This window comes from Aaosphaeria arxii (genome assembly GCF_010015735.1).
Source record: "Aaosphaeria arxii CBS 175.79 unplaced genomic scaffold BU24scaffold_5, whole genome shotgun sequence".
Classification (NCBI taxonomy): domain Eukaryota; kingdom Fungi; phylum Ascomycota; class Dothideomycetes; order Pleosporales; genus Aaosphaeria; species Aaosphaeria arxii.
The window spans coordinates 1810315-1837425 of record NW_022983478.1 but is presented as its reverse complement, the minus strand read 5'-3'; the positions used below and the strand labels follow the sequence as shown (position 1 = coordinate 1837425).

Here is a 27111-nt window from a genome sequence, read left to right as displayed (position 1 = left end):
CTTAACTCACGGTCGAGGCCATAAGACGGGAATATGGTCACACAAAAGGAACGGAACGAGCCACCGCCGTTGCGTCGAGATGGTGGAGTGTTCTCTCGCAGGATAAACTCAATCTATCGCTTTGTGCTTCCATCCCCATCTCTTTTGCTCCCTCACATGACAAGAAGCTGCAAGCTCGAATGGAATAGGCTTGCTGCATACATCGATGTCGCGTGCGATCTTTTGACACTAGGTATGTAGCATAAGGCAAAGGCATGCGCAACTGCGCCTACGTAAACGCAAGTCTGGGTCGTGGAATTGACCCATGGAGAAACTTCCAATATAATGTGGGATGATCTTTTTCTGTCCTGCCACGCACGCAAGCACGCACGCAAGCATGTCCACAATGTAAGGTGCCTGCCGTTATTGTCGCACAATACAAGGCAAGATGATGCTCCTAGCCGAAAGAATCTTCTCTTGCATGCATGGTTGGTTACAGATGCATGGTTAGAGGTGACAATCCGAGCTGAGCTGAGCTGAGCGGCTCGTGATGCATTGCTTCTCCCCGCCAATCAATAGCTAAGCCATGTCGTGTAATATGATCGATCTGCTTGCCATGTCATATCAAATGTCGCTGATGTTAAAGACCCTTGTGCAGTTCTCTGGACGCCATACGTACCGCCAAATGGACGCCATGGCCGAGCAGGGATGTCTCTTTAGAACTTTAGGGCTGCGGCACGTATAGAATTAACCTCGTCCCTAGCACCAAGTTGAAATGAAGGAGGCAGCACACGATTGCGGAAGCGCACCACAGTAGGTCGTGCTCAATTGCCTTGCGGCCGCTAATAGGCAAAAGGGGTCATTCGATGTAGCAGTAGTCGCGGCCAACACGCATTCGTTTCCTGGGATATCCCTTCGGGAGTGGTGCGCCTCCTCCACCATGACAAGTCGCATCTTGGTCGTACAGGGAATTGTAAATGTTACCTGTCTCCGCTATCTTCTTGCAGGACCCTGTTGCGGCAAGGAAAGCCACTAGCGAGCCGACCGAGATTGCTGCATTCCACTTACTTCGGCCCGAATAAGTACTTTGTCGTTCACTGTTGTATCAGTCCAAAACCGCGATCGCATGGTGAATATCACTGGTGTTGTCGATATAGACCAGGTCGAACACGATTCAAATGAGCAGTTAATAGCTGATTCTCGCGATAGGTAATGTTCATCGATTGAGCTTGCATGAATGCAAGCGACGTTAATCCCTTCGTTTATCGGTGTAAGCTGCAGTGCACAAGTTCGAATCAACGATGTAGACGAAGACCTGGGGCTACAGGGGCTGGAGGGTAGGACACGGGATCCTGCATCACGGATGCATTGTCTACGCATGGACTCCAGGCTGACTGGCGGTGCAAACCTACTTCCATCGTAGGTAAAGACGCAGCTAGCTCTGAAAGATCGAGAGCAGCCGGTGTATATGCATACTCATCCCACTGCATCAGTCGCGCATGATATCGGCCGAAAGGTTGTTGTCATCAGAGAAGACAAATTTCCTCCACAATTGTACGCTCGCATCGATGTCGTGCGATTTCTTCGAAATCCTCTCAGGTTGAAGCAGAAACCCCTCCACAACGGCTTCCTTAAGACTCTTGGTAGAGGGCGACGAAGCACCTCCATAGGAAGACGTAATTGCTTGTATTGGTGTGACTGGGCCAATGTGCCGGAGGCCAATTTTCATGGGGACACTCATGCTGCCATCAAGACCTGGAGACGACCCATGATGGCGCTCACAATTACCAATTATTGAATTGCGAGGATGAGATGAGATACTCCCGTCATCATTGCCAATATCGAGATTTTGCGTCCAAAGAGCAGCATTGTTTCGTGAGCAGCGGTTGTCGTAAGAGCCTGTAGCCCGCAAATCATCCCTGTGGGTCGAGGTCTCACAATTGGATACGTTAATTGCCTTCCAGTTCCCCACAGAAGGTGCAGAAGTCAACTTAGACTGCTGTGCACAGCTATTAGAGGGGAGCTGCTGTTCGATAGTGTGCTCTTCCTGCAGTGTTGTTCTATCTGGGACATCGGACTGCTGATCAAGAGAAACGTGCATCAGACGCATGTTATGCTCAAAAGGCTTTGTGTACGAGCCATGGGGGCTGCTTGCATCTTGGGAGGGGCGTGCGTTACTTGGAGAGCGCTGTGCTTCAGAATCGCTGTTCAGTTGTACGCGTCTGGTGGCGTAAGGTCCCCTGCGCAACTTCATATTGGACATAAAGGCAGGTGTCAATTCGCCTGGTGCTGGAACAGGGCCCTGTAAGCCAAAAGTCAAATCCTTATTAGGGACCTCCGTGGAACCATCGCGATTGACATTCACCGATCGTGGCGATAGTCTCGACTCTAGTGTAGGTGCATAATGGCCCTCCTCATCAAACAACATGGGTTCTGGCGAATTGCCTGGAGCGAAGGTTCCAGCGTGGGAGGGCGCATGATCCGTGAGCTGCATTGGCGTTTGACTGGCCAATGCATCCGTCCCAATGCGGATTCTGATATCTTTGGCATCAATCCTCTCAGCTCGATGAGCAAACTTTGGGGAGCTATGGTGATCGGTGTGATGAATCTGCGGACGCATGCGAGTCGACAGATTCTCTATCTTCTTGCGTTTGCCTATGTCGGCCTTTGCCTCTCCAGTATCGAAATGCACGTTCGCTGGATAGGAAAGACGAAGACCGGCCCAGTCTGGGGTCTCGAGCAGCCTTTTCCTCTGATTCTCGATCGTAGTCGAATCTTTGCCCAATACCGATGTCTCTTTACTCGAGTGTAAGCAACCCGGAGGATCGTCTGTAATCATATCAGCCGCTGAACCTTCTTCTCGTACCCTCGCCGCATTCCAATATCACGCTTACTGCGATAGACATTTTTGGAGGTGAGATGGCGACGTCTGACTTCTCTGGTGGTTTTTACACCGCTGTAACTTCTGGGTCGACATTGTGCCTTGAGTGAGTCATGGGATTGTGGACGCCGTTGTATTGGCGAAACATCAGGGCGGCCCTTAGCAGGGCGACCATACAGCGATGGCTTTAGCATTGTATACGGGGGCCTCTTCTCTATTCTTCCCTCATCGTCATCATCATTAGCAGCAACAAGAGCGGCATTATCACCATGAGAACTGAAATGGCGACGGGAGGATATTGATGTCATGTTAGAGCTATCCCGATGTTGCATACGGGCATTTTCAAAGTGTTGCTTCTGTTTACGAATGATATCGTTTCGTGCACTCTTCGAGTGGCGATTCAGACTTCCTCCCATCCAGTTCATATCTTCTGTAATTGTGGATTCGCCAACTAATGCTTATAGCACTCGCGGGTTTGGAGGCAAAACAAAGATCCGCGGTAATCCTGTGCGGCAATTTCCGAGCTGCGCAACAATGGAATGGGTATGTGAACGGAGTTGGGTGGGAGTAAATGCCTACTCGCGAATCGTAGGATGTGTGTTTGAGTGGTGGTGGTAGTAGTTAGTGATGTGGAGTAAGTAAAAGGTAGTAGCAATTACCGGTAGTCTGTGCCTTCCCCCGCAAGAAAGAAATACCTACCTACGGACACCTACCTCATTACATGCGAATCAGAACCCAAGTCAATCTCAGCGAAATCGACAACAAGAACCCCGTGACAGGCAGGAGGAATATCATGTCACGGGCGACAAGAGCAAGACATGTGATAGGGACGCGGCTTCTTTCACGGCAATCATCCTTCTCTTTGGCAACTTTACCGAATGCTTCCATCATACCTAGAAGGAGAGTAACTATCTCTCCCCCGTCCTCTGTCCTCTTTCCTCATACCTTTGTCGCTCATTCGAACGGACTGAGCGGTTTCATCTCATCCATGCACGTGGTTGCCTCCTGTCCTTGTTGATCTTAATTCTGAGGCTGCTCCAGATCGAAATGCAACCTCCTCGGTTAAAGTAACGTTGAATGTGCGGGTGAAATGAAATCTCGAATTGAAGCCCGACCTAAAACGCTTCTCCGCACCCTAATCAAGTGGGGAATTGTGGAGTTCAAACCAACCCTCTCGAATTGTTGTGTTTCTCATCGTCCATCTATCGACGCGATGCGGCCTTTTCTTGAGAGAAGAATGCTTGATGACTATCCAATAACGTCGATTGAGCAAGTTGTTCGAGAATTATTGCAAGAGCTAGATGTACAGGAATGGAAATGCTATGAGGCGTGCCTGCTTGGGAACGTTCCATTCCCCCAAGGAGGAACTTCCCCTTTCCCCCAAGGAGAAATCCCGCTCATTCCCCTCCGTTGAATGCCTTCAAGATCCTCCAACTTACACTTGCTAGCATCCACAGTGCATACAGGACCTGACAATCTAATCTCCCGCCTTATCCAGGATCCCAACAACCGCACGGAGATTGTTAGGTAACTATATGTTACTCTGGAGGCCGCACAATATGTGATCAAGGACCTAAAGGCCACTTTCTCAAGTCGGCTCCATCTCTCTTGCGGAACTGATTGGTTCAACCGTGCCGAAGTGTTTCTAACAGTCCGTAGTGTCCAATTTTCATACTCTACTACATTCAGGCCAACAACGAATCCATCGACCTAATTGCACACAGTATATTGTCGGAAAGCGCGCGAGAAACCAGGCCCATAGTTTCCTCCACGTATCTGTAAGACGAGTAGATTGCTACTGAGTACTGTGGGTCTTCCCATTGGGGCAGTGAAAATAAAAGGCGCTGTCTACTGGGCATCGGCAACAGACTGGCATCGACGTGCATGGAAGACAAGCAGTCTCGGTGAGGATCCTGCGCCGTGTGTTCGTATTGCGAGTTGCAAAACTGCACAACGACCTCATTGTCCACTGATTGAACCGGAATTTGACCTTTACCCCAGTTTCCAATTACAGCGCTGCATACTGAAAGTCTGCAAGACCCTATCCCATCCATTGTAGGATTCGTTCAAATGCGATACGAGCACGCACAGTGAGGAGTGGGGCTGTAGAGTGATGTCAAGCGCCGAAAAGGTGATACTTTTGTGGGTACCGAAGCACCTTCATCTTACCGAATTGAGTTGTTCAGCGTTGCGGCTTAATGCAGGAGACATACAGGGACACCTACTGGTACAGTAAGTAAATGCGCTTACAAGGAAACTACTTGTGCTTGTATGCAATGCAGCAAGTCTGCTACCTATCCTATCCAGCACCTCGAAAAGGCTGGCGCAGGCTGACATGTGAAAGAAGCGATAAGGTCTTATCAGCTGCAGCAACGTGCGGTATTGCAGTGATTTCAACATGATGATGCCATAGTTTATGTGTTCTTTGACTGAGGCGTTCGAAAGATGTGCTTTCTGCCAGAATGTACGCAGGGCAGGTATGGTGAACGTGTGTGCATCACAACAGGTTGTGGTCATTGCGGACCAACCAAATGAGCCGCACGAATCCATAATTACTTGCAAGCTGCGCCGATTGCCCATTCAAAACATCGAGGGCTGGTTGGCTCTGCATCGACGCCAGCAGTATCAGGTAAGGCCCGGAGTCAACCGACCTTTGATTGCCGCAAGTGTTCAGCCTCAGGGTTGCTCTCTGCAGCGTTTGTAGCCGAGTTGGCAGTCAGAAACAAGCAAAAGAGTGGCATCCCGTTGCAGCGGGCTCTTGGCACATCACAGCAATACCGGATCTTTCTCGCAGATGCCGTATATGCGAACTGGGAAGGGTAATCGAATTGGCGATCGAACGCAGATTTGTGCAAGTCCCTGAAGGCGTTTGGACATGTCGTTGGTTAAGAAACACCGACCTGGGCAGCTAAACTGAGGCAAATTGGCGAGTGCCGAGTATCATGGCGTCATATCTCGGAAGACTTTTCGAATCGGGGGCGAGGGGACCAACAAACCTTCAACCAACCGCGGCCGTACGGTACGAGTATTGTGTACAGTCAAGTCAGGTCCCTCGACGTACGTCTCATCTACTACGAGGTACCGCTTCCACGAGTACCACATGGCTAGCTACCTGGGCAAATACTAAGTAATTACATGTACGAGGATAGGATCCTCCAAGCGCACCACAATGACCCCTTGCACTGTGCAGTTATCTGTCCACAGCCTGTCCACAACTGGTCTATCTACACACAAATCGACACTCCTACCCGTATCAGCGCTTTTTAATGGGCTTTTAAGATGTGACATAGTGGTCATGGTTGCAACCGCTCGCTGCTTCAACTCCATGCTCGGGCGCATGGCAAATACCCACATTCAATACTACTCGGGTTGGAATTCCGTCGAATGAGACCTGAATAGTAGACCACAACCTCCAACCATATGTCTTCAACCTTCGACGGATCGCCCCCTAGGCTGCTGTCCGCCCATTCTTTTTGGGATTGTCAACCCGCACTATGACGCAAAAGTATCCACAGTGTGAGACTTCGTTGATAAGAATTGTACACACTATGCGCTATCGAGGTTTCAACGTGCCTGTAACGACGTCGTTCATCCACCGGTGAAATCCTGTCACACTCGCCGCACCTGCGGTAATTCTGGCATGTGTGCGCATCATCCGTCAACATGTCCTGCCAAGTGTTGATGTTGACTCTCGTTGGATTGATTGTATAAATCTCGACGGAATTCCCTCTCTTCGGCATTAGCATCCATCTTCATCTCCACAAATACCCACAGTTCTCTCCGCCATCTTTGAGGGGTTATCTGGAGTATCTCCGTTTTCCTGAAAGCGACTCGAAACCTATAAGAGACCTTATCCACAGACAAATACAACCCCAATCTTTTCCCCACAGACTTTCGAAGCTGGGAGCAGATCTACAAACGATTCCACTTCATCTCCACACATCTACCTCGTAGCGTTCTACAGAATCAGAAATATCACACATTCTTCACAATGTCAGGACCATCTCTCGTCATTCCTAGTGAGGGACGCTTCATGCGTCGTCTCAGCTCGAATGAGGCCACGCGTGAAAACATCAAACTAGGCCCTACAGTCGTCGTTCCCCCAAAGCACCTCATGGCTCCGTCAGATGCCTCAGAAGTGGCAGCCGCCATGGAAACCGCAAGACACGAGCTTCAAGATGGAGCATCCCCTGCAACTCCAACCTCACCCCCAGAGTCATCGGTTACCGACAAATATGCCTTCGCTTTTGATATTGATGGCGTCCTTATCCGAGGCGGTCGTCCAATTCCAGAGGCCATTGAGGCCATGAAGATGCTGAATGGTGACAATGAATACGGTGTCAAGGTGTAAGTCGTCAGCTCGATCATTACATGCCGCTTCGAATACTAATCTGAACAGTCCATACATCTTCGTTACCAATGGTGGCGGTAAGACAGAGTCGGAAAGATGCGTTCAGCTCAGCAAGCAGCTTGAAATTGAGGTCTCGCCTGGCCAGTTCATCTGCGGCCACACTCCCATGCGAGAGATGGCCGAGAAATTCAACACCGTCCTCGTCGTCGGTGGAGAAGGCGAAAAGTGCAGACTCGTTGCTGAAGGCTACGGTTTTAAGGATGTTGTCACTCCTGGTGACATCATCAAAGATAACGAGGATACGACGCCATTCCGTACTCTGACCCCGGAGGAATACAAAAACTCCAGGGCCCGCAATTTCGCTGAAGTTGAGATTGAAGCTATCTTCGTCTTTGCCGATAGCCGGGACTGGGCTTCTGACCAGCAGATCATCTTGGATCTTCTGATGTCTAAGAATGGTCGCTTGGGTACGCGATCCGAGACCTTTGAGGAGGGTCCACCCGTTTTCTTCTCCCACAACGACGTTGTTTGGAGCGCCTCTCATGACCTTACCCGCATTGGAATGGGTGCTCTTCGCGTTTCCCTCGAGGCTATGTTTAAGGCTGTTACTGGCAAAGAGCTGAAGACCACTGCTTTCGGCAAGCCTCAGATTGGTACCTTCGAATTCGCTACTCGCCTTCTTCAGCAATGGCGAAAGGACACCCACGGTATCAACTGCCCACCAGACACTGTCTACTTTGTTGGCGATACACCAGAGTCAGACATTCGTGGCACCAACGAGTACAACAAGCACGCAGAGAACAACTGGTATTCTATCCTTGTCCGTACGGGTGTCTTCCAGGAAGGAACCAAGCCTCGTTTCCAGCCTAAGGCAACCGTCGACAATGTGCTCGAGGCAGTCAAGCATGGCATTGAGCGCGAGTACCGCAAGGCTCTGAAGGCTAGCATCGAAAGCACCGGTGTCATCTTGGAATAAGCACACTCGTGCTACACTGCGACCAAGTGGCTGCTGAGCCTCTCCTCTCTTTTGCATAGCATTGGCGTTCGGATTTTATTGGACCTCGATCGAGATTTCTCTCTATCGCTTTTCTTTCTCTACGGCTGTGTCCGTCCTTTTCTATCAAATTTTTCTCACTTGGAACACATCCAAGATTCATGATATCACGATACTAGCATCGCATCACATTGTTATCCACTAGAGGCATTCCTCGAGAAGCAGATCCAGCTAAACGTTGAAGAATAGAACTATCTAGATGTCTGCGTCAATAGATCATAAACATTTTACATGCCAACTTCACTCTCCAAGCTTCCTGGTGCTTTTGTAGATCGCAAGTGGTATCTATAATGAGGTCTTCTCTTAGAACCGAACTTCTAGGCAAATGATCTGAACGCAGAAACGTAGCTGACCAACAATAACAAGAAATGGCCCTTGTGCATAAGCATCGCAGCCAACAACTTCGTTGCACTATTTGCCATGTGGCTAGATGACGCAGCCACGGAAAACAAAACCTGCTCCCTATAACGCTTGCCAATCAGCTAGCACTTCGGCCCTACTTACAACAAATTTTCACTGACCGCTCTTGAGACCTGGATCGTCCGCGTCACTGGGCCGCAGCCGCAGCCGCAGGTCATTGAGCCACCCGAGCGAGCATCATCGACCCATCCCTGCCAGGTCGGCCCGACTGCACATGTCAATCTCTCGACACGTTGTTCCCCTGGCAGATCCCCGTGTGGTCGCTCTGGGCATTCGGCTCATCTCCCGCCGGTAAGATCGACCCTTTCCAATCGCCCGGCTCCTCCAAGTATACACGCAGCGTACTTACAACCTCGCCTTGATGCTCGTACAAGTAGAGTTACATTTCCAAAATTTGATGGAATAGCTCCAGCCTCACGGTGGAACTTGTTTCACGAAGACATTGCTTGTGCGATACGAACGTATCACTTTCCATCCCGAACTATAATTTCTCATTTCCAACCGCTTCCGCGCGGCGTAGAATCTTCGGCTGGAACCACGAATAGACGGGATGCCCTGGCCGGGGAAAGCGACAATGAGAACGAACAACCATAGTTACAGGCTTTAGCCTGCTCAGATCTGACACTCTTCAACAATTACCAGGACTTACAACGTACCCCACCCCCAAACTTCCACGACCCGCCATGATCAAACGGCATCCCGCTCTCAAGGGATCCTGTTCATCCCCCTGGCCCCCTTTACTCCAGCGATTTCAACAGGGACATTCGTTGTAATTATCCTCAGTCATGTCATGTCATGTCCATGCCATCTAGCTGTCAGCCTTAAGATGATCATTCAGTTGGGGCTTCCCAAGTTTCGCACGATGTTCCCATTCGACCCTGGACCCCGTAAACCCTAATTCTCCACAACGCCCTACACGAGGGTAACGGGTCTCGCGATGAATTCCCCGAGATTACCAGAACAATGCTGAATGCTGAAGCGCAAGCCACCAGATATCAGGGGCAGTTACTACATTTTCCCTCAACTCTAGTCACACGTATAGTATCTGTTCCAGGCCGTGGGTCGTCGGTGATATATGCGAGCGATTTCTTCTAGAACCATGGCACGGAAAAGGCCCTAATTTCCTATTCAGCGAAGAAGGGCTAATTACTGGTGAGCGCGGGTTGTCCGTTCCTCCCTCCCGTGCTTGTCCTCAGGTACATTCATTCTAGAACCAATCAGAGCGTTGTTCGACGAACCCCTTGAGGAAGTTGCTTATGGCTGGCCGCGTATACAAGTACAGGTATCGGAAGGTACCAAATCACCGCTCTGGAAGGTATGCGCGATGTTTCGCGCCGGTGTTTCTTCACCTGTTAAGTCGACCGTTGTTTGCCATCTCCGCATCCTGCAGGTCTGTTGAAGACGATGGGACGAGGCTAAATTGATAGGCGCTATCGTACGATAACGAGCGATGAAGCCGATAAAGCTGCGTTATTTACAACGGTTACTTCAGATTAGGTGAATAGATAACATGCACATGTCAGGAAGTCCCGTCTGCTCCGAATAGAGATACTTCGGCTAGTGCAGAATCTAGTAAGGGATGCTGGGATGTAGTGGAATGCCTTCAGGAATGAAAACACGCAGATACCGACGGGATATCGGTCCCAGATTTGTCCCTAGATTTGTCAGGATCAAGGAGTCAGGATAGGATTTCGAGATCGAAAAGATGCTGTAAATTTGTTGTGGAAACTTTGCCGGAAATGATGAGGGAGCGCGCGGGTTCCGCATGTGAAGGACGCGTGCTCACGGCCATGTCCGAAGATGGTGAACAGGAGCCAGAGAAGATGCGTTTGCTTATGGTGTCCTTTGTACTGCACCATGGTATTCATGTTGAAATTCTTTGAAAATAGGAAGCTCATACAAATGATTAGTAACTTCCGCAGTGTTTATCAATGCGAGTAGATCCTGTTCACAGAACTGAATATAATCTTGAACGCAAGCATATGTTTATTTTTACAGTTTTAACAGTATAACGAGGTATTTTCATCCAAAGTATAGTCTACCTACTCCTGTGAAAGGTCACCATAATCACAACTCAAGATATTAATTTGCTCAGAAAGGAGTATTAGATATATATCGTATGCTATATCAAGTTATATATTCGTGGGCGACACATAAGGAAAACCTTCAGACTGCGGCTATTGAGCAAACTCGGTTCAATTCCATCTTTGCTGTAAACATGTTGCTGTTTGCGCTTCAACCTTTGATGGCTACCTGCGTGTCGTCCTTTGAAATCAGAAAGAATACAATGATTTTTACAAATAATCAGCGAATGATGTAATCGAGATCAGTGAGGTCGAGATCACTGGACTCATAATCAAGATAGTCTTCCTCATATTGGTCCTCAAAAATGTCCTCCAAATTATCACCGTTTGGTTCTTCTTTGTTGCCTTGTTCTTCTTGCTCGACGTCGACTTCCCTGCTGTCTTGTATATCTTGCTCGACTTCGACCCCCTCACCGTCTTGAGGTTCCTCCTCGACCTCGATATCTTTATCGGTGTTTCCTTGGCTACCTTCTTCCACCTTTTCTTCCACAGTTTCTTCGACAACTTCAACATGAACATCCTCGTTGTCTTGATTATCTTGCTCGTTCTCTATTCCCTGGTTGTCTACGCTTTCATCGTTGACCTGATCTTGTTCGTTATTTTGGCTCTCTTCGTTGCTTTGACTATCGTCGTTACCTTGGTTCTCTTCGTTCTCTTGGGTCTCCTCGCTCTGATTTGCTGCGTCGTCACTGTTCTCAGACTCTTCAGTGCTCTGGCTTTCCTCGGCACTAGCAGCCTCTTCAGTATTCTCGGGAGCCTCCGCCGAGTCCGTAACCGACGACTCCGCTTCCTCCCCGTCGCTATTCTCCCCTGACTCAGAGGAAGCCGTGCCCGTAGCTTGAGGCCATATGGCAGGCGAGGGACGACCTCCAGTCTCCCAGGAGTCCAGTGCAGAGTAAACCCCATCAATGTCCCCGTGGTTGTAGGGATTGGTGCTGTAGAGCCATGCTAACTTCTCCCGGATGGCTTCGTCAGTGAAGTCGTCTGGAGTTGCGTCCTTGGGGCGGAACTCTGGTGTCATGGGGTCGATGAACATAGTACTGTTATCATAACCCCAATCTGAAAGTTGAGCGACATCGAATGCTGCCAGCATGTCTGTAAAAATGTTAGCCTTCGTTTGAGACAGGACCTCGGAGATATTCAATGTGCATGACTTACCGTTATCTTCGTGAATGAGGTTGTGACAGTGAAACATGTACACTCCAGGCCAAGGAGCATAACGAGCCAAAACCTTGACAGTCTCGCCTCCCGCCAGCCAAACAATGTCCTTCATTCCAGCAGATTCGTACGGACGAACTGCACCGCGGCCACCCGTGCGCTCGAGGACCTGGAAGTCGATGAGATGGATATGGACGGGATGTGTTCCATCACCCGCGCCATTTTTCAAAGTCCAGATCTCGTCCTTACCGCGCTCCGGCCTCGTCAAGATGCGGTTTTCGACATCGGCGAATCCTACGCCATTGATGTTCCACCTGCCGCCTCTTACTCGTGCGAAGGTGAATTCTTTGTCGGTGTCGGAAGGATTGGCTGGCGGGATGTCGTGCAGTTTAGGCGGAACGGGACCGTTATTGTCCCAATCAGTCACCTCTTCGCCAACAACGAAGCGCGTGACTAGATCAGTCGCTGCGTAGTCGACGTTCTCGCCCATACCCCTCGCGTTTCTGAGAGTGATGTTTTGGCCTCTGTGTTGTGCAAAGTCGAAGATGATTTCGTAGCGCTCACCCATGGCCATCGCTAGATAGTTTGTCTTCACCGGAGCACCGAACAATCCTATAGACATATTAGCATATTACTTATCAGGAAAGAGATGTTCATTACATACCACCATCGGATGCAATTACTGTGAAACCGATACTCTCTCCTTTGGCTACATCCTCGGTTGCAGCTGTGAATGAGAGTCCAAAGGCTGGACTGAGGTTAGTAATTGAAGCCCGGAACGCTCAACATCTAAAACATACTTCGGCTGACAGCTCCATTGAGGATACGCAAGCGATACTTTCGAGGCTCAACGGGAACATAAGGCCACGGTTGGCCATTGCTATCGTATATCAGAATGAATTCTTAGGCTTTTTCGTTTACCGAAAAGCGTACATTTGGATCACATCGCCCCACAATCCGATATTGTTGTTGGTATTGTACCAAAGAGATCCATCTGAGTTGTAAGTTTTGGCACTGATTGAGAGTGGCAAGTCGTAGTTTCCGGATGGCAATGCTAGGGCCTGTTCTTCGGGATCGTGGATGAGGTAGAGGCCTTCCTGACCTCGATACACATTCTCGCCGGTCCTGTATTCCGTATGATCCTGTCCGAACTTAGATTTGTTCATTCGGCTTGATATAGTCGTGATGGAGAGATAAGATAAGTCAAATAGCACATCATGTCTTTGAATTACTTACGTGGTACCAGATCGTTCTAGCATTTTGTGCATTTGGGTAGTAGTAGTCCTAAATAAATCAGTCTCGTACACATACAGGCTAATATCAAGTGACGAACTTTGTACTGTCCGGGCGTAGCATAGTCTCCAGCCCAACCGTCAAAAGGTGCACGATCTGTCAACAACGTCAGCTGCTTATTTTGCTTGGTCTAGGGGCGCAACTTACTGTATTGTCCATGCACATGAACAGCCATGTTCAGGGGTCCGTTGTTTGTGAAACGAACAACCGCCTCTTTTCAGTGATGGTGAGTTGATTTGTCCGACATGGTCCAGTGAAATTTGCTTACCTCTACCTCTCTGCATGACGAACATGGGCCCGGGCGATGTTCCATCATATCCTACCAATGGCGTTGCTTTTAGATCTGGATATATTTGTGATTCCACACTGGTGACCTCTACTTCGTAGTAATCAATATCTGCGCCATCCTCATTCGTATATGTACTGTTGTCATCTTTAGCTCCTACCCCATGATAGGCAAGTTTGCTACTTACAATTTTGGAGTCTTGACAACAGGGAAAGGGACAGGGAAATCGAAAATGTAGTTGTACTGCGGACTGATCCAGGTTCCGTCAATTTTCAGTGAATTGGCAAATCTGGTGCCATATGAAGAGAGAGTAAACAAAAGAAGTATGCGAGTCGTACTCCATGAGCGTGGGTAAGGCATCGTGGGCCGTTAGACAACGTCCCAGGGATTTCTGACAACCCAGGTATGAATCGAGGCGGGAATTCAAGTCAGAGGTGAGTTGAAATTCTGAGGAAGGGGGAGAGTCCCGCGATTGGGTATGCGGAACATAAACACATATTCTGGCGTACACATGGTCATATTCAAGGGACATGCAATTCTGCCCATGACGCGATTGAAAAGGTAGAATGCAGCAAAATTCCACCTTGAAGACCTGATCAGGCTTAGAGCGTTGATGCGTACCTACATTCCCATGGACATATGGTTCTCGGAAGCCAGGCGGATAGTTTAGCGAAGTGTACCTTTGGATATGGTATGGATCTAAACCGTAAACACATACGACGCATGACCTCAGGATACCGACTATACGGGCGAGCATCAAATCTACGCACTTGAATCTTTTTTCTGTGATATTCACACAGGCCTGAAAAAGGATTTCTTCCTCATTACCTGTTCTTAGAGTTCCAGTAAGTTTGGTGGGCTTGATTAGGGCGCGAATCTCATTCACCATTGACGTGCACCATGCCAAGTAAACACCGGATCCCCAGTAATCTCCTCGCCCTGATATACACACACTCCACTCCAAGCCAATCCAATCATTGCTTCCTGTGATTGAGAAGGGGAGGTTGGGACTGTCATGGTGCATACTGTATCAGGAAGCAGCACCTCTTGTGCGACCTCGGTACATCTGTTACGCGATTACTCTTGCATTCTTTGTACTCGTCAAGCATTCCGTGGACGGAAATATTCCAATCATGTTTCAACTTAAATAAGATGCTGCTTCCAGTGCCTGGCTACGCGGATAGAGCGTGACGGGCTGCATTCGGCGCGAGGGGTATAATTGTACCAGCCTTCCCTCCAACCTTTCCAATTTCCTGAATGCTGCCAAGAGAAGTTCTTCCTCGCGACGTTGGATGTTCAGCGTCAGAGATCCATCAAATTCTGTTCTAAGACCTTGGCTATCTGGAAACGTTCCATTTTGTGTGTTCTTACATCACGATCTTCCATCTACAAAGTACTTTACCCAGTTGCTCTGAGAACAGAGTCGTGATGTCCGAGGAGGTCACTAGTATAGTATACATGACAACAGAGTGGCCATTAGCCAAAGAGGGCCTCGATCAGGAAACCATGATTGTCGTGGCTCTTCATTTCTAAATTCGTTGTTTTCGTTGTACCTATTAGAAGCTACTATGATCAAATGATGACAAAGTCCTTGAAGGAGTGTTCAGTAAGACGAATTAGAGTCATACTTCGATAGATCATTCCATTCGATATATCGCTATGAGAAAATTCAAGTGGTAGTTAGGGGTTGGAAATCAAATGATCAACCACCGTTGTTCCGTCCAGAAATTGGTTAAGGTAATCCATTATCCTACGACAGTGGTGCACAATTTGTACAAGACTTTCACTACATGGAACAAGAAACGAATGGAATAAGAAATGCCAGTTTAATAATAGTCAGTCGTGCCGCCAGAACACCCGTTATAATTGGATTCTAACCTGTATCAGAGCATAGTAGACTCGTCTGGTTCAAACAATGAAGTTTGCATAGTAAACATGCGTCGGTATCTAAATGCCCCAACTTCAAAAATAATATTACATGTTGTAGAAAATATCCGCCGTTGCTATCTGTGTTTTCTTTTATTCAACGATTGAAATTCTTGGAAGAACTTTCATGTGTCAAACAGTAGCTTGCAGCTCTTCAGATGCCAAAGTTGTCTGCTTCCATACTCTGCATACACATTGCTTCCACCAACAAATCCCTATCTTTCCCACGCAGATCGTCCATCAAATCTGCAAGTAGAACTTCTGCTGGTTGTTGCGGATCAACATCAACATCCAAAGCGTCCCGAATCCGAGCAACCTGCAAATCGAGAAATTTTCTGATGGTTGTGATATTATCCAATTTTCCACCCTCGCTCATGACACCGATTTCCGTGGCAAGGTAGAGATCTCTTCTCTGTTCAACGATCTGTAGTGTTGACAGTGTAACGCGGCCTTCAGTCGTGAATTTTTTGAGTGCAAACTCCAATGGCGTGGCCGTCTCTTCCGCCGGATAAATTATGTTCGAAAAGGATCGTGTTGCCGTACTGACATCTGGGACGTTGCCGATCGTACGGCGAGAGAAGTCGCATGTAATGGCCCCTTCCCCGGCGAGCCTGTTCAGCAAGATTTGGAGGTCGTGGGGGACCTGAGCATCTCCTGTTACATAGCAAGGCTTTGTTTGGCTGTTCCACGGAGGCTTCTCTGAGAGGACATCATGGAATTTGGGAGCACACGAAGCGAGTATCAGTTGCAGAATGGTCCAGAAAGCGAAAAAGGAAAGACACAAGAAGGATACAGCAACACCGAGCATTTTTGGTTGCCTTAAGATAGCCTGAGAGAAAGTAGTATACATATTTGTGGATACGGATAATGCGGCTCGTTCAGGTCTTATACCTAATTCCTTTGACTGTGGTTATAAGGCCACAGATACACGTCCATCTGCACACATATGTTCTGACCATCGCAAACGGATCGAACTGTGGGGATCATGAAAGTTTGGTGATCCCTCGTTCCATTCAAGGCCGACCGTTGGTGTAGATATGGTTCTGTGTGAACAGATGGCACCAATCTCCAACCAAATACAGAGAGCCTTTTGTATTCATAAGGCTGTGTTGTATGATCGGTATGGACGTGGAAGGATTCATAGCATGTTGAGGATCCGGATGCACGATCCTTGGGATCAAATCAGGTAGCTTTGTACATGCTATCTCTTTTAAATAGTTCTTTTAATAATGTGCCATTTCAAATAAAGGTAAGTATTTTGCGATGTGCTCTTATGTGCTGCATCCGTAAGTTGTAAAGGCGACAATCTCCAAAGAATGGTTTTCGACGGTGGAACGAGGCGCAAGAGGTGTAGGCATGTATGCTGTTTCGAAACTACGCCCTATGAGAGGACACCGAAGTCCGACACACAGGGAACAACCAATAACGATGCGAACGTAGCCTACCATTACAGAAATCGTAAATGTGGCATACTCGCGATCCAGTCTCGACTCCATTCTGGCTCTTGTTTTCGCACGAGCAACTACATGCTCTTTGGCACTCAGTAGCATGCATGATGCTTTTCGCAGACATCACCAGTATTATGGACATATCATAGCTAAGTGGAGATATCAGGAAATGTCTCTTGTCGCATGTTCCGTACGAGTTGAGGGCAAAGCTTCCTTCTACATATGAGCTGTCAAATATTTTTCTTTACTCTACATCCGTGTATCCGAATGAGGAGACCAGTGAAAGGTTGGACTTTGTGTAGATAACACTAAAAGACTTCATGTCTAAAATTATCAAAAGCCGTGGCCTGTATATACTTAAGCTTCCTTTGCGACTTGCTCCAGAGTCTTCAAATACTCGCCCACTTCCTTTGCTCCCACGAGCGTGAAATCTCTCTTTCTGCCCTCAAAAACTACATACGGCACGCTGTCAACCCCATTCCCCGCCTGCTCCCTGATCGCCATCTTCACATCCATCAAGCCCTCGCTATCATCGTTCACCAGTTCTTTGGCTTCCTGTTCCGACAAACCGGCATCAATGCAGGCTTTCGAAAGCGTGGCCGTCGAAGACGGATGAGCTTGTTTGGTGAAGTACTGTTCGTACAAAGCTGCGGTTGAAGTCAGATATGAAAGTCAACAGAAACATCTTACAGAAGGAGATAACGAACAATCAACTGCTTTTCTCGCCCCATCCTCGCCCTTCCGCTCCTGCACCACCTGCAACACTCGATGCGCATTCATCGTATTCGCGATAGTGCCATGGAAGTCGAACGTCACACCTTCTGCCTCTCCCAAAGCGCCCATGTATTTAGCGAACATTGCCATCTTTTCTTCATTGTCGTCGTACTTTTTGCTCTTGTACCATTCATACTTGTCGATGCCGTCAGTGGAAAAGTCTGGGTACAATTGGTACGGGAGGAATTTGAGGGTGAAGTTGACTGGTGAGTCGGTCGGGTGGGCGTCCCTGTACTGCTTTAGAGCCTTGGAAAGTCGGAGGTATCCTAGGTATGTCCTGGTGATTTGAGTCAACACGTGCGATGTGGGTTGCACGGAGTGGTCCAGTGGCATACCATGGACATATTGTGTCGAGTGTAAATGCTATTGTAGAGTCGTACGTCATTGTGGTGGGCCTATGGTAAATATTTGTTAGGTGGATGCAATGTTGTAGTCATATATAGGTAGTTATGTGTACGAAGTAGTGAGCACACATAGCGAACAAGTAGGTATAGATGCATACAAGTCCCGAGGAGACATCCTGGCCGCACATCAGCGTCATGCGGGGCAGTTTTACCACTAGATTCAATGCCCGTCCCCGCACTTGTGGCTGTGGTAGCAGAGCTAACGACAGACGTAGAATGATATACGACGGATCTTGAGGTTTGGCCGAAGAATAACCAATAATATTGTCAAACGAACATTAATTTGAATTCATACATGTCAACTCACACTCGTGTGAGTAGGGAAAATAAGGTCTTGAAGGGATACAAAGCATGCTGAACCAAAATGCCTCTTCGCTGAAGCGTTGCAAAAACGCCCGATACATGATTGTCCAAGAGAAAGCCAGACTCCGAAGGAAATGTATAATCGTTCAAGAGTTTAGTTGGACATAGTTGCCTGAGAGAGTCATTAGTTCTGTGATCATTGCGGTAGTGGAGATTCAACATACCTGGAAATTGTCCTTGCCGTCCACGAAGTTTGCCCGTCCACCACTCGTTCACGTTCTGGGTGCGCGAAACGATTTCGATCACATCGCCAGTGGTAAAGCCCAGGTCTCCCTCGGCTTGTGCTTCATAGTCATACAGTGCCGTGACAGTCTCTGCCGCAGGTGCACCGCTGAGTCGAGAAGGCTTTGGTTTTGGTGGAGGTGGTGCGGCACCCTTAGACTTGGCAGCAGATCCCCACGAAGTCGCTGAAGCTGGGGGCGAGAGGGCGTTGTTGGCAGGTCCTGGGCTGTATGGTGGAGGCGGTGTTTCAGTCTCATCAGAGAGCACAGATGATTGCCGCTCGCCTTTGGCCTCCAATGCTTTTTGGCCGTATTTCGACATTGGTTGTCCAGGTCTCCTTCCTCCTGTTGTCTTGAACTTTGTGATAGAGATGGCCTCTGCCTGAGTCTGAATATCGCCTCGCTTCTTCTCATAAGCAGCCTCGATATCGAGTGTTAAATCGAAATAGCCAATGTCGATATTCTGCATGCGCTCGTGCAACGTATAGAAAACGTTCAGCTGCATGTAGTAGAAGGACTGGAAAAGAGGTTTGATAAACTCCCTCTCCAGCCTGAAGAGCTTCGGCAATTCATCTTTGAGAAGGTCGTTGAAATAATTGTAATCTTGGGTGGCCTGTTCCACGTCGTTTTCTGCCCGATACATGGCCTTCTCATCCTTCAATGTCTTATCTTTCTTGTCCTGGAGCTTCTTGAGCGCAGTGCGATGGCGATCGTAGTCGAGCTGTTTGTGATCACGCTTGAGCGCGATTTTGCGCACTGCCTTGATGATTTCTAGCAGTTGATCCGCAGGGCTAATGACGCGGGATTCTATCATTTCAAGTTCGGGCTTCAATGTTTCTTGTAGTTCCTTCACAATGCCTTCATATTCCTCGCATGCCCTGATTCCTTCGACGTTCCCCTCTTGCACGAAGGAGTCCGGATCCGACATTCGTCCGGAGATGGGTTTGTAGATTTCCGCTATCGCTTTTGAGAACTCAATCTGATGGGTGAGCATGCCTGAAAGTTTAGTTAGCTCCGCGATTCATCTGGAATAATAGGTAGGCAGAAACGAACTGTTGATGGCGTCGAAGTACCTGTGCCGCGTTAACACATCTTAGCTTTGTGAAATGGGAACCAGCAGGAAAAACGCACTTTTTAGACTCATCATGCAGCCTCTTAGTTTCCTTCTCTAGCTCTTCGAAGCGTCGCTCTGCGTCAATGTAGATCGCATCTTTGGTTATTTCTCCCTGCGAGTGTTGCGCGCATTAGTGAGGGCTCGATGAGTTCCCGGAAGCGGGCGCGAAGGCCGCAGCCAGCTCGGATGTATTCAAGATTGAACATACGATATTGAAACGCTGTTTGAAGGTTTGCGGCGCCTGTGGATGATGAGTTAGCTCAAGCCGACGTCATCCGTGACCATGGCATACCCGAGTGACGCTCTTCGTCAGACCTTTCCAACTCATTTGGTACGACTGGAAATTGTGATGTGATTCGGGAAGAAGGATGTGTAGTATGTGTTAGAGTAGCAGAGGCCTAACACAAGGTAGGATATGCGCAGGTAGAAGAAGTAGAAGAGGAGGAATAGGAGCCCAAGTGGGTAGGTTTTTTGGCACGGTGCTGGCGTTTGGCGGGCGTGGGTGACGGGCAAGACGGGGTTCTTTGATGCGAGCGAGCGATGGCAGTGGCAGATGCTATGACGACGAAGAGAGTGGCACAAGTGGCTGAGCGAATGATGTTGCCCGGTCTTGGACGCTAATTGGCTACTAAAGTCCGACCAAGAATCATAGAAGACGCGTAGTGGGATGCGTAGTACCTCCGTACTCGTAGACAAGACACTTTATCGGAGGGAAGGCAGCAACAATTATGGAATCTTGCAGCGCGTTTAGCTGATAATCATCATTCTATCTACACAGTTTTACGGATTACACAGGTTCACCGCCGTCAGATCACTCCTCGTTGGACGGGCTTTCCCATTGAGGAGAAAGGTGCGTTCTGTGTGTGTTTGTGTGTTAGTGTGTGGTACCTCCTCGGTCCTCGCTTACCAAAGCCGGAGATAGTGGCCACCTGCCAAGCAATTACCTAACTACCAGAGCTTTAACGGAGTCGGCAAAACCTCTGACTCCAGGTATAATTTCCACCCCTCGTACCTCTCTTTTCCATCACTCGCCATGTCACATCTTGCTCCTTCTTTTGCGAGGCAGGCTGTTCGCATCGCAACTCGCCGTTATCCATCATCCGCCTTTGCCCGTGCTGCTCCTGGTGCTGCAGCACTCCGCAGCCATGGATACAGGAGCTATGTAACGGAGACGAAGCCATCCAATGCCACCGTCAACGTCGAGACTGCCATCAAGGCTGATCAAAAGGCCTTCTTGGAGGAGACTGGGAAGAGGCCTCAAGATGTCTCCATGCCCACCACCGGCATGGCAGCTGATGCCATGCTGAGCCCCTCTGCCGGTATGCGGAACCCCTCATCGAGTGTCGGTATCGAGTGGCAATTGCTAAGAATTTGATAGGTATCTTGAAGCAAGCTACCATCATGGATGAGGGTTCCCGTCCCATCTACATGGATATGCAGGCTACCACACCCATGGACCCGCGAGTGGTCGATGCCATGCTACCATTCATGACTGGCCTCTATGGTAACCCTCATTCTCGAACCCATGCATATGGTTGGGAGACCGAGAGGGCCATCGAGCAAGCTCGTGAGCATATTGCAGACCTCATTGGCGCCGATCCGAAGGAAATCATCTTCACAAGTGGTGCGACCGAGAGTAACAACATGAGCATCAAGGGTGTTGCTCGCTTCTTCAAAAGATCTGGCAAGAAGAACCACATCATCACTTCACAGACTGAACACAAATGCGTCTTGGACAGCTGCAGGCACTTGCAAGATGAGGGTTTTCAGGTGACATACCTGCCAGTCCAGAGCAATGGTCTCATCGACATGGCTCAGCTCGAGGCTGCCATTCGACCGGAAACCTGCATCGTCAGTATCATGACTGTCAACAATGAGATTGGTGTGGTGCAGCCTATCGATGAAATTGGCAAGCTTTGCCGATCGAAGAAGATATTTTTCCACACCGATGCCGCTCAAGCTGTTGGCAAAATCCCACTCGACGTCAACAAATCCAACATTGACCTTATGTCGATCTCCGGCCACAAGATCTACGGACCCAAAGGCATAGGAGCCTGCTATGTTCGCAGACGGCCTCGTGTACGTCTCGACCCTCTCATCAGTGGTGGTGGCCAAGAGCGTGGCTTGAGGAGTGGTACACTGGCCCCACACCTAGCCATTGGTTTCGGAGAGGCAGCTCGAATCTGCAAAGAGGAGATGAAGGTATGTTCAAAACAAATTCTCTTCAAAACCATCCACTTCAATGATTATGAGCACCAAAACATGCATGGCTTTCAGAGTGGTCGGTGTGCTTCACGGCCGCCGGCTCGCCGTGTTGATAAATGTGCAGGGGTTATGAGACTTTCACTTACTCATCGCTTGGCTATCCTTTTCACCCCTGAAGCAAGTTTTCTAACTTTTGCTAGTACGATACCAACCATGTAACAACACTGGCTAATCGTCTCCTCAATGGGTTGTTGTCTTTGGAGCACACTACACTCAACGGTGATCGGGAGAGACATTATCCCGGCTGTGTAAACGTCTCCTTTGCATATGTGGAGGGTGAATCCCTTCTCATGGCGCTAAAGGATATTGCCCTCTCGTCTGGTAGTGCATGTACATCTGCCTCATTGGAGCCAAGTTACGTCCTACGCGCTCTTGGCAGCAGTGATGAAAGTGCACACAGCAGTATTCGATTCGGAATCGGTCGATTCACGACAGATGCTGAGATTGACTACGTATTGAAGGCTGTCCGAGAACGTGTTACTTTCCTTCGCGAACTGAGTCCCTTGTGGGAATTGGTGCAAGAGGGAATCGATTTGAACACGATCGAATGGAGCCAGCATTGAGAATGAGAAAAAGGAAAATACCCTAGCATTTTGTATGATATTTAATGGTGCACCGGATTTAACGGCATTTATGGGAACACGCTCGTTGCAGCGTTGATGACGGAGACTACGAACATTCGCTGTATTATAATTATTACGCTCTTGATTGAACCTTGTTCGGAGCTATTGTATTAAAATGCCACAACATTGTCTGGCGGCCGCATAGGTTTCTCTCCTAGCTTTGGCAATTTTGCACCCCAAGTACTGTATTATATATAACTTGAGAAAATGAACATCGCTGCCTAATAAAATTCATGATGACCTTAACTGTCTTGCCGTGGACCGTTCCCGTAACGTCTTTAGCGAGTGTCTTGCTTGCCAAGCTGCGCTCATGACATCGCGATAGTTCCGCAACATGCTTGGAGCTTCCCCGCGCTGCACCTCATCTCCACCCAAAGCATGGCCGGCGTTCCTGAGAAGGTGCTAAACTGGCTTTATAGCGTTCTACCAAGTGTAATACTCCCACTGTGTGCAGTCCAACCTCTGCTAACGTTCACACACTTCAGGAATATCCGGACGTGAACCGTACCTATCATGACGTTACCGAGACCCTCGCAAACTACCCATCCCTCTCACCTCGAACGGAGGTTTACAGTACGCAGTCGCCCCGTATATATCTACAAAGGCTCCGCGTTGCAGGAACGAAGATACTAATGGGAAATCAGCGTACGAAAATGGCGTTTCGGCCCTGCTATTGCTGCTTAGCGGTACCCTTCCGGTGACATTTCGAGGCGCAACCTACGGTTTCCCCGTCGCGATATGGATACCGCATGCCTACCCTCGTGAATCACCCATTGTATATATAACTCCATCACAAGACATGGTTGTGAGACCAGGACAACATGTTAGCGGTGATGGGAGGGTATACCACCCGTATCTGGCTCAATGGGGCAAATACTGGGATGTAAGTCGGAAATGCCAAAAACCAAGAAGCATTCTATGCAGGAGGAATTGCGACAAGATCTGACTTCTGATTTACAGAAATCTACCATTTTCGATTTCCTGGCGGTCTTAAGAGGAGTCTTTGCGAAGGAGCCGCCTGTTCGGTCCAAACAACAGCAGTACAACGCGCCGGATCAACAGGCAGCTCCCCCACGACCGCCACCACCCCCAACAGGAGTGCAACGCCCTGTAGAACCGACAAACATCGCTTCGCCATTATCGAGACCGTCATCACAAGCACCTGCCCCTCCTCCAAAGCCTCCGAAACCGTACAAGCAGAATCAGAGTACTCCGCAACCGCGACCAGAAGGACGATACAGCCAGCCTCCTCCACTACCACCTCATCCTCCGCAACCACCTCAGTCACAGTACCAGCAACAGTATCAACACCAGCCCCAGCGAAAAGACTATGGGGTTCAGCATGGCTGGCAGCAGCCGGGGCCATCGCCTCCACCAAACATACCGCAACAGCAGATGGGTTATGATAGAAATCCCCCCACACCGGGTTCTAAAGCCCCACACCCTCGTGTACAGGCCACAGGCAGCCAAATATACCAGGACAATTCATATCAGGTTGGCAGCCCGGTGAGTCCACTGACTCCTGAAGACCAGCAGCATAAGGCGCGGTACCAGCAGGGCGCACCCATGCCTCAAGTGCCATCACAAGCAAACCACTCTCAGTATCAACCTCAATACCAAGCGCAACACCCTTCACAACAACAACAGCAACAATATGGAGCCCCTCACCTTCAGCAACAACAGCCACAATACTCGCAGGGCCCTCCCCAGCAGCAGCGATACCAGCAGCAATACCAACAACAGCCTCCCTACAACCAACAACATGGACTACCACCACCACCACAACAACAACAAGCCCCACCAGCCCCCAAACCCCCCATCAACCTCCTCGACGATAGCCTCGAAGTAACGCTCCCCTCCCAAACCGGCTCCCAACCCTCCATCCCCGTGCCACCCGTGCCCCCAAACCCCGAAAAAGACGCCCTCCTAACCGCCCTCTCCCAAACCCTCTGCACCCAGATCCGCCAAACCGTCTCGTCCAACGCCTCGGCCATCGCGCCCCTCCGTGGCCAGCAATCCGCCCTGCAGAACGCGCACGCGCGCCTCCAGTCCGAGCTCGAGCAGCTGCAGCAGCTCGACGCCGCGCTGGCGTCCAACGAGAAGATCCTGCGCGACGCGATGGTTGAGGCAGACCGCGTGATGGGCGACGCGCGGACGCGAAAGGTGCCCGACGTCGATGACGTGCTTGTTGCGCCGACGGTCGTCGGGGGTCAGTTGTATGTGCTCGCGGCTGAGGAGAGGGGCATCGCGGATGCGCTGTTCGTGCTTGGTAGGGGGTTGGATAAGGGGAGGGTGGGAGCTGATGTTTTTGTTAAGGTATGTTGTGCCTCACCTCACTAATCCCTTTTTATGTGCGGGCTAAAGCTGACGATGTATCATTGTAGCAAACGAGGAGTCTGGCTAGAGAGCAGTTCTTGAAGAAGGCGTTGATCAAGAAGATTGCGAAGGGCATGGCTTTGGACGATTATCAGATGCGGTAGATTTTTATGCATCTTTGTGCTACATATGTTTTAGGTTGTGCATGGCAAGCCCGTCAATTATAGATGCATATGGACTTTCAGAAGCGAGCAATTGTGGAGAAGAATTACGTTTTCGAATGTTCAACTGATCAATTAATTCATACATTACGTGATTAAAAGAAGAAAGGCTAGTAGTACAGTGGGAATCGTAATAGACCTGTTCAAGTGGCTGCGTTTTGGCCACTGCCATCATCATACAGACATAAATCGGACACGCGATCAAGCTCTTAAATCATTGTCGATACAAGGCGTTCATTTGTCCTTGTGGCTGCCAATGTGGAGCTTCTCTTTGAGCTTCTCCATCTTGGAGACCTTGCCCTCTGATGAGTCACCGTGGCTGGACTTCTTGAGGTCGGAAGCGTTGTGGGTAGAAGTCTTGTGGTCGGGGTCATCCTTGTGGATACCCTTCTCTTCCAAAAGACCTGCAATCATGTCAGCCTAGGTTAGGATTTGCTCGGTCTTGCGCAACATACGGTTTGCCTCGGCGCCAGCGCCGGGTTTCGTGGCGTCGAAGTCTCCGCCGTCGGCCTGCAGGCCGGACGTCTTGACGTACTCCTCGCCGGTTCCCTTGGAGGCGGCTTCCTTGGCCTTGTCGCCCTCAGTCGTCGTCTCTGTCTTCTTCTCGGAGCCGTCGTGCATCTTCATGGGCTCACCGGAATGGTCGTTGGGGTCCTTCTTGAAGGTCTTCTCGGCATCCTCCTTGGTTTCCTTCTTGCTGTCGAGTCCTTCCAGTGGGCGGTCAGCACCCTGTTGTTTCTGGTGCAGCTCGCCGCCAGTGGGGGCACCGGTGTTTGACTGAGCATTCGAAGGGGTGGCATCGGTACCCTTGATGGGGTCACCGAGCTTGCTGGTCACGCCAGTCTTGTCGGTCTCCTCGAGGGGCTTGGGCGGGTTGGAAGTTCCAGTGGTATTGGTAGCATGGCTTGCGCCGCCGAGGCCTGAAGTGGTGTCGGCAGGGTTGGTGGAAGAGGTGGTGCCGGAGGTGGAAGTTGGGTCGGTAGTAGTGGTGTCGGTCTTGGTTGTGGAGGGAGTTTTGTCCTCGTTGTAGACGCCAATGGGCTTGTTGTCAGGGTCGGTAGCGGTAGCAGTCTCTGAGTCCAATGTTAGTTTCGATTCAGTGGTTTGGCGCGTAGTGAAGATAGATGATGCGAACAAGGGATCGCAAGGAAGTTTAGTAGGCCATACCAGAGTTTCCCTGGTCATAGGGAGAGTCCACCGTTCCCTTGCCGGTCTGGCCAGAGATAGGCTCAGTTCCTGTGGTCTGTCCCTCTCCCCAGATAGTCTTGCTGACTCCCGATGCGATGTTGTTGATGGTCTCCATGTTGGAATGGTGAAATGGGTATCAAGTGTGTGTGTGTGTGTATGGTTGGTGTTTTTGTTGTAGATGGCGATGGTAACAAGTGAAGAGCAGTTGGTATATCGAGAAGAACAAAGAAGGGGCGGCAGCTTGATGTTATAGAAGTACGGAGTACCTTGGGAAAGAATAGTAGTGGAGGGGCACTATGACGTGTATGTGTATCTCTGCGATGTAGAACATAATCCTTTTGGCACGCGCGCCCCCTTCGATCAAGTCAAGATCCAGCCATCCGCAGTCACCATCAGGCTCGAGCACGCAAGGCTCAACGTCAGAGCGGGGCTCGCTACATCCTGTGCCACTGCTTGACCAAGCTTGAAGCTGCACAGATGCTACATCATTTACCAATTGCAAGGCTCCGCAGCCACATTGCGACGATTCGTGGCGGTTTGAATTGATTACGTCGGGACTCGGGACGGCCTATCTGGTTATATTCTTGGATACGACATCCCGTGAGCCAGTAAAGCGGAAACTGGGAAAACTTGGGTAGAGCTTGAAGCTCACAAGCTTTTGACCCAAATATGACATGACGTCGAAGCACGGGGAGGAGTTTGTATGGACGAGTATGAGGTAGGCTACGTTACCTTAACGCAC

The 27111-nt window shown here is 49.5% G+C and overlaps 9 protein-coding genes across 9 annotated transcripts; 3 read left to right on the top strand and 6 right to left on the bottom strand.

The window, feature by feature from the left end:
* Positions 1-1468: 1468 nt before the first annotated feature.
* On the bottom strand, positions 1469-3168 carry BU24DRAFT_463551 (uncharacterized protein; the record flags this gene model as incomplete). Its single annotated transcript, XM_033532136.1, has 2 exons — positions 1469-2808; positions 2874-3168. 2 exons carry the CDS (start codon positions 3166-3168, stop codon positions 1469-1471), a joined length of 1635 nt encoding a protein of 544 aa, XP_033383133.1.
* Positions 3169-6851: 3683 nt separating this feature from the next.
* Positions 6852-8187, top strand: BU24DRAFT_463550 (HAD superfamily hydrolase-like protein; the record flags this gene model as incomplete). The annotated part of the gene is made up of 2 exons (XM_033532135.1): positions 6852-7207; positions 7260-8187. 2 exons carry the CDS (start codon positions 6852-6854, stop codon positions 8185-8187), a joined length of 1284 nt encoding a protein of 427 aa, XP_033383132.1.
* A 3501-nt stretch (positions 8188-11688) lies between these two features.
* Positions 11689-13866, bottom strand: BU24DRAFT_349372 (bilirubin oxidase; the record flags this gene model as incomplete). Its single annotated transcript, XM_033523600.1, has 10 exons — positions 11689-11864; positions 11928-12539; positions 12592-12675; positions 12728-12807; positions 12861-13069; positions 13164-13211; positions 13261-13316; positions 13368-13433; positions 13489-13643; positions 13694-13866. Coding segments are annotated over 10 exons (1659 nt in total), but the record flags the coding sequence as incomplete, so codon positions are not given.
* Positions 13867-15586: 1720 nt separating this feature from the next.
* BU24DRAFT_463548 (uncharacterized protein) lies at positions 15587-16240 on the bottom strand (the record flags this gene model as incomplete). The annotated part of the gene is made up of 1 exon (XM_033532134.1): positions 15587-16240. The coding sequence occupies one exon, from the start codon at positions 16238-16240 to the stop codon at positions 15587-15589; it is 654 nt and encodes a 217-aa protein (XP_033383130.1).
* An 889-nt stretch (positions 16241-17129) lies between these two features.
* BU24DRAFT_221270 (thioredoxin-like protein) lies at positions 17130-18118 on the bottom strand. Its single transcript, XM_033522060.1, has 3 exons — positions 17990-18118; positions 17588-17931; positions 17130-17527 (listed from the first exon to the last, which is right to left on the bottom strand). The coding sequence occupies exons 1-3, from the start codon at positions 18037-18039 to the stop codon at positions 17238-17240; spliced, it is 684 nt and encodes a 227-aa protein (XP_033383129.1). The 5' UTR covers positions 18040-18118; the 3' UTR covers positions 17130-17237.
* Positions 18119-18507: 389 nt separating this feature from the next.
* Positions 18508-20084, bottom strand: BU24DRAFT_410497 (reduced viability upon starvation protein; the record flags this gene model as incomplete). Its single annotated transcript, XM_033525991.1, has 6 exons — positions 18508-18533; positions 18586-19638; positions 19696-19715; positions 19774-19868; positions 19965-19997; positions 20049-20084. The coding sequence occupies 6 exons, from the start codon at positions 20082-20084 to the stop codon at positions 18508-18510; spliced, it is 1263 nt and encodes a 420-aa protein (XP_033383128.1).
* A 387-nt stretch (positions 20085-20471) lies between these two features.
* Positions 20472-22870, top strand: BU24DRAFT_423688 (cysteine desulfurase). The gene is made up of 3 exons (XM_033528318.1): positions 20472-21075; positions 21135-21958; positions 22162-22870. The coding sequence occupies exons 1-3, from the start codon at positions 20790-20792 to the stop codon at positions 22582-22584; spliced, it is 1533 nt and encodes a 510-aa protein (XP_033383127.1). The 5' UTR covers positions 20472-20789; the 3' UTR covers positions 22585-22870.
* Positions 22871-22977: 107 nt separating this feature from the next.
* BU24DRAFT_442049 (UEV-domain-containing protein) lies at positions 22978-25334 on the top strand. The gene is made up of 5 exons (XM_033530498.1): positions 22978-23076; positions 23130-23217; positions 23289-23527; positions 23605-24960; positions 25029-25334. Exons 1-5 carry the CDS (start codon positions 23023-23025, stop codon positions 25122-25124), a joined length of 1833 nt encoding a protein of 610 aa, XP_033383126.1. The 5' UTR covers positions 22978-23022; the 3' UTR covers positions 25125-25334.
* Positions 25335-25480: 146 nt separating this feature from the next.
* Positions 25481-26669, bottom strand: BU24DRAFT_221359 (uncharacterized protein). Its single transcript, XM_033522061.1, has 2 exons — positions 26349-26669; positions 25481-26254 (listed from the first exon to the last, which is right to left on the bottom strand). Exons 1-2 carry the CDS (start codon positions 26482-26484, stop codon positions 25602-25604), a joined length of 789 nt encoding a protein of 262 aa, XP_033383125.1. The 5' UTR covers positions 26485-26669; the 3' UTR covers positions 25481-25601.
* Between the last annotated feature and the right edge of the window lie 442 nt (positions 26670-27111).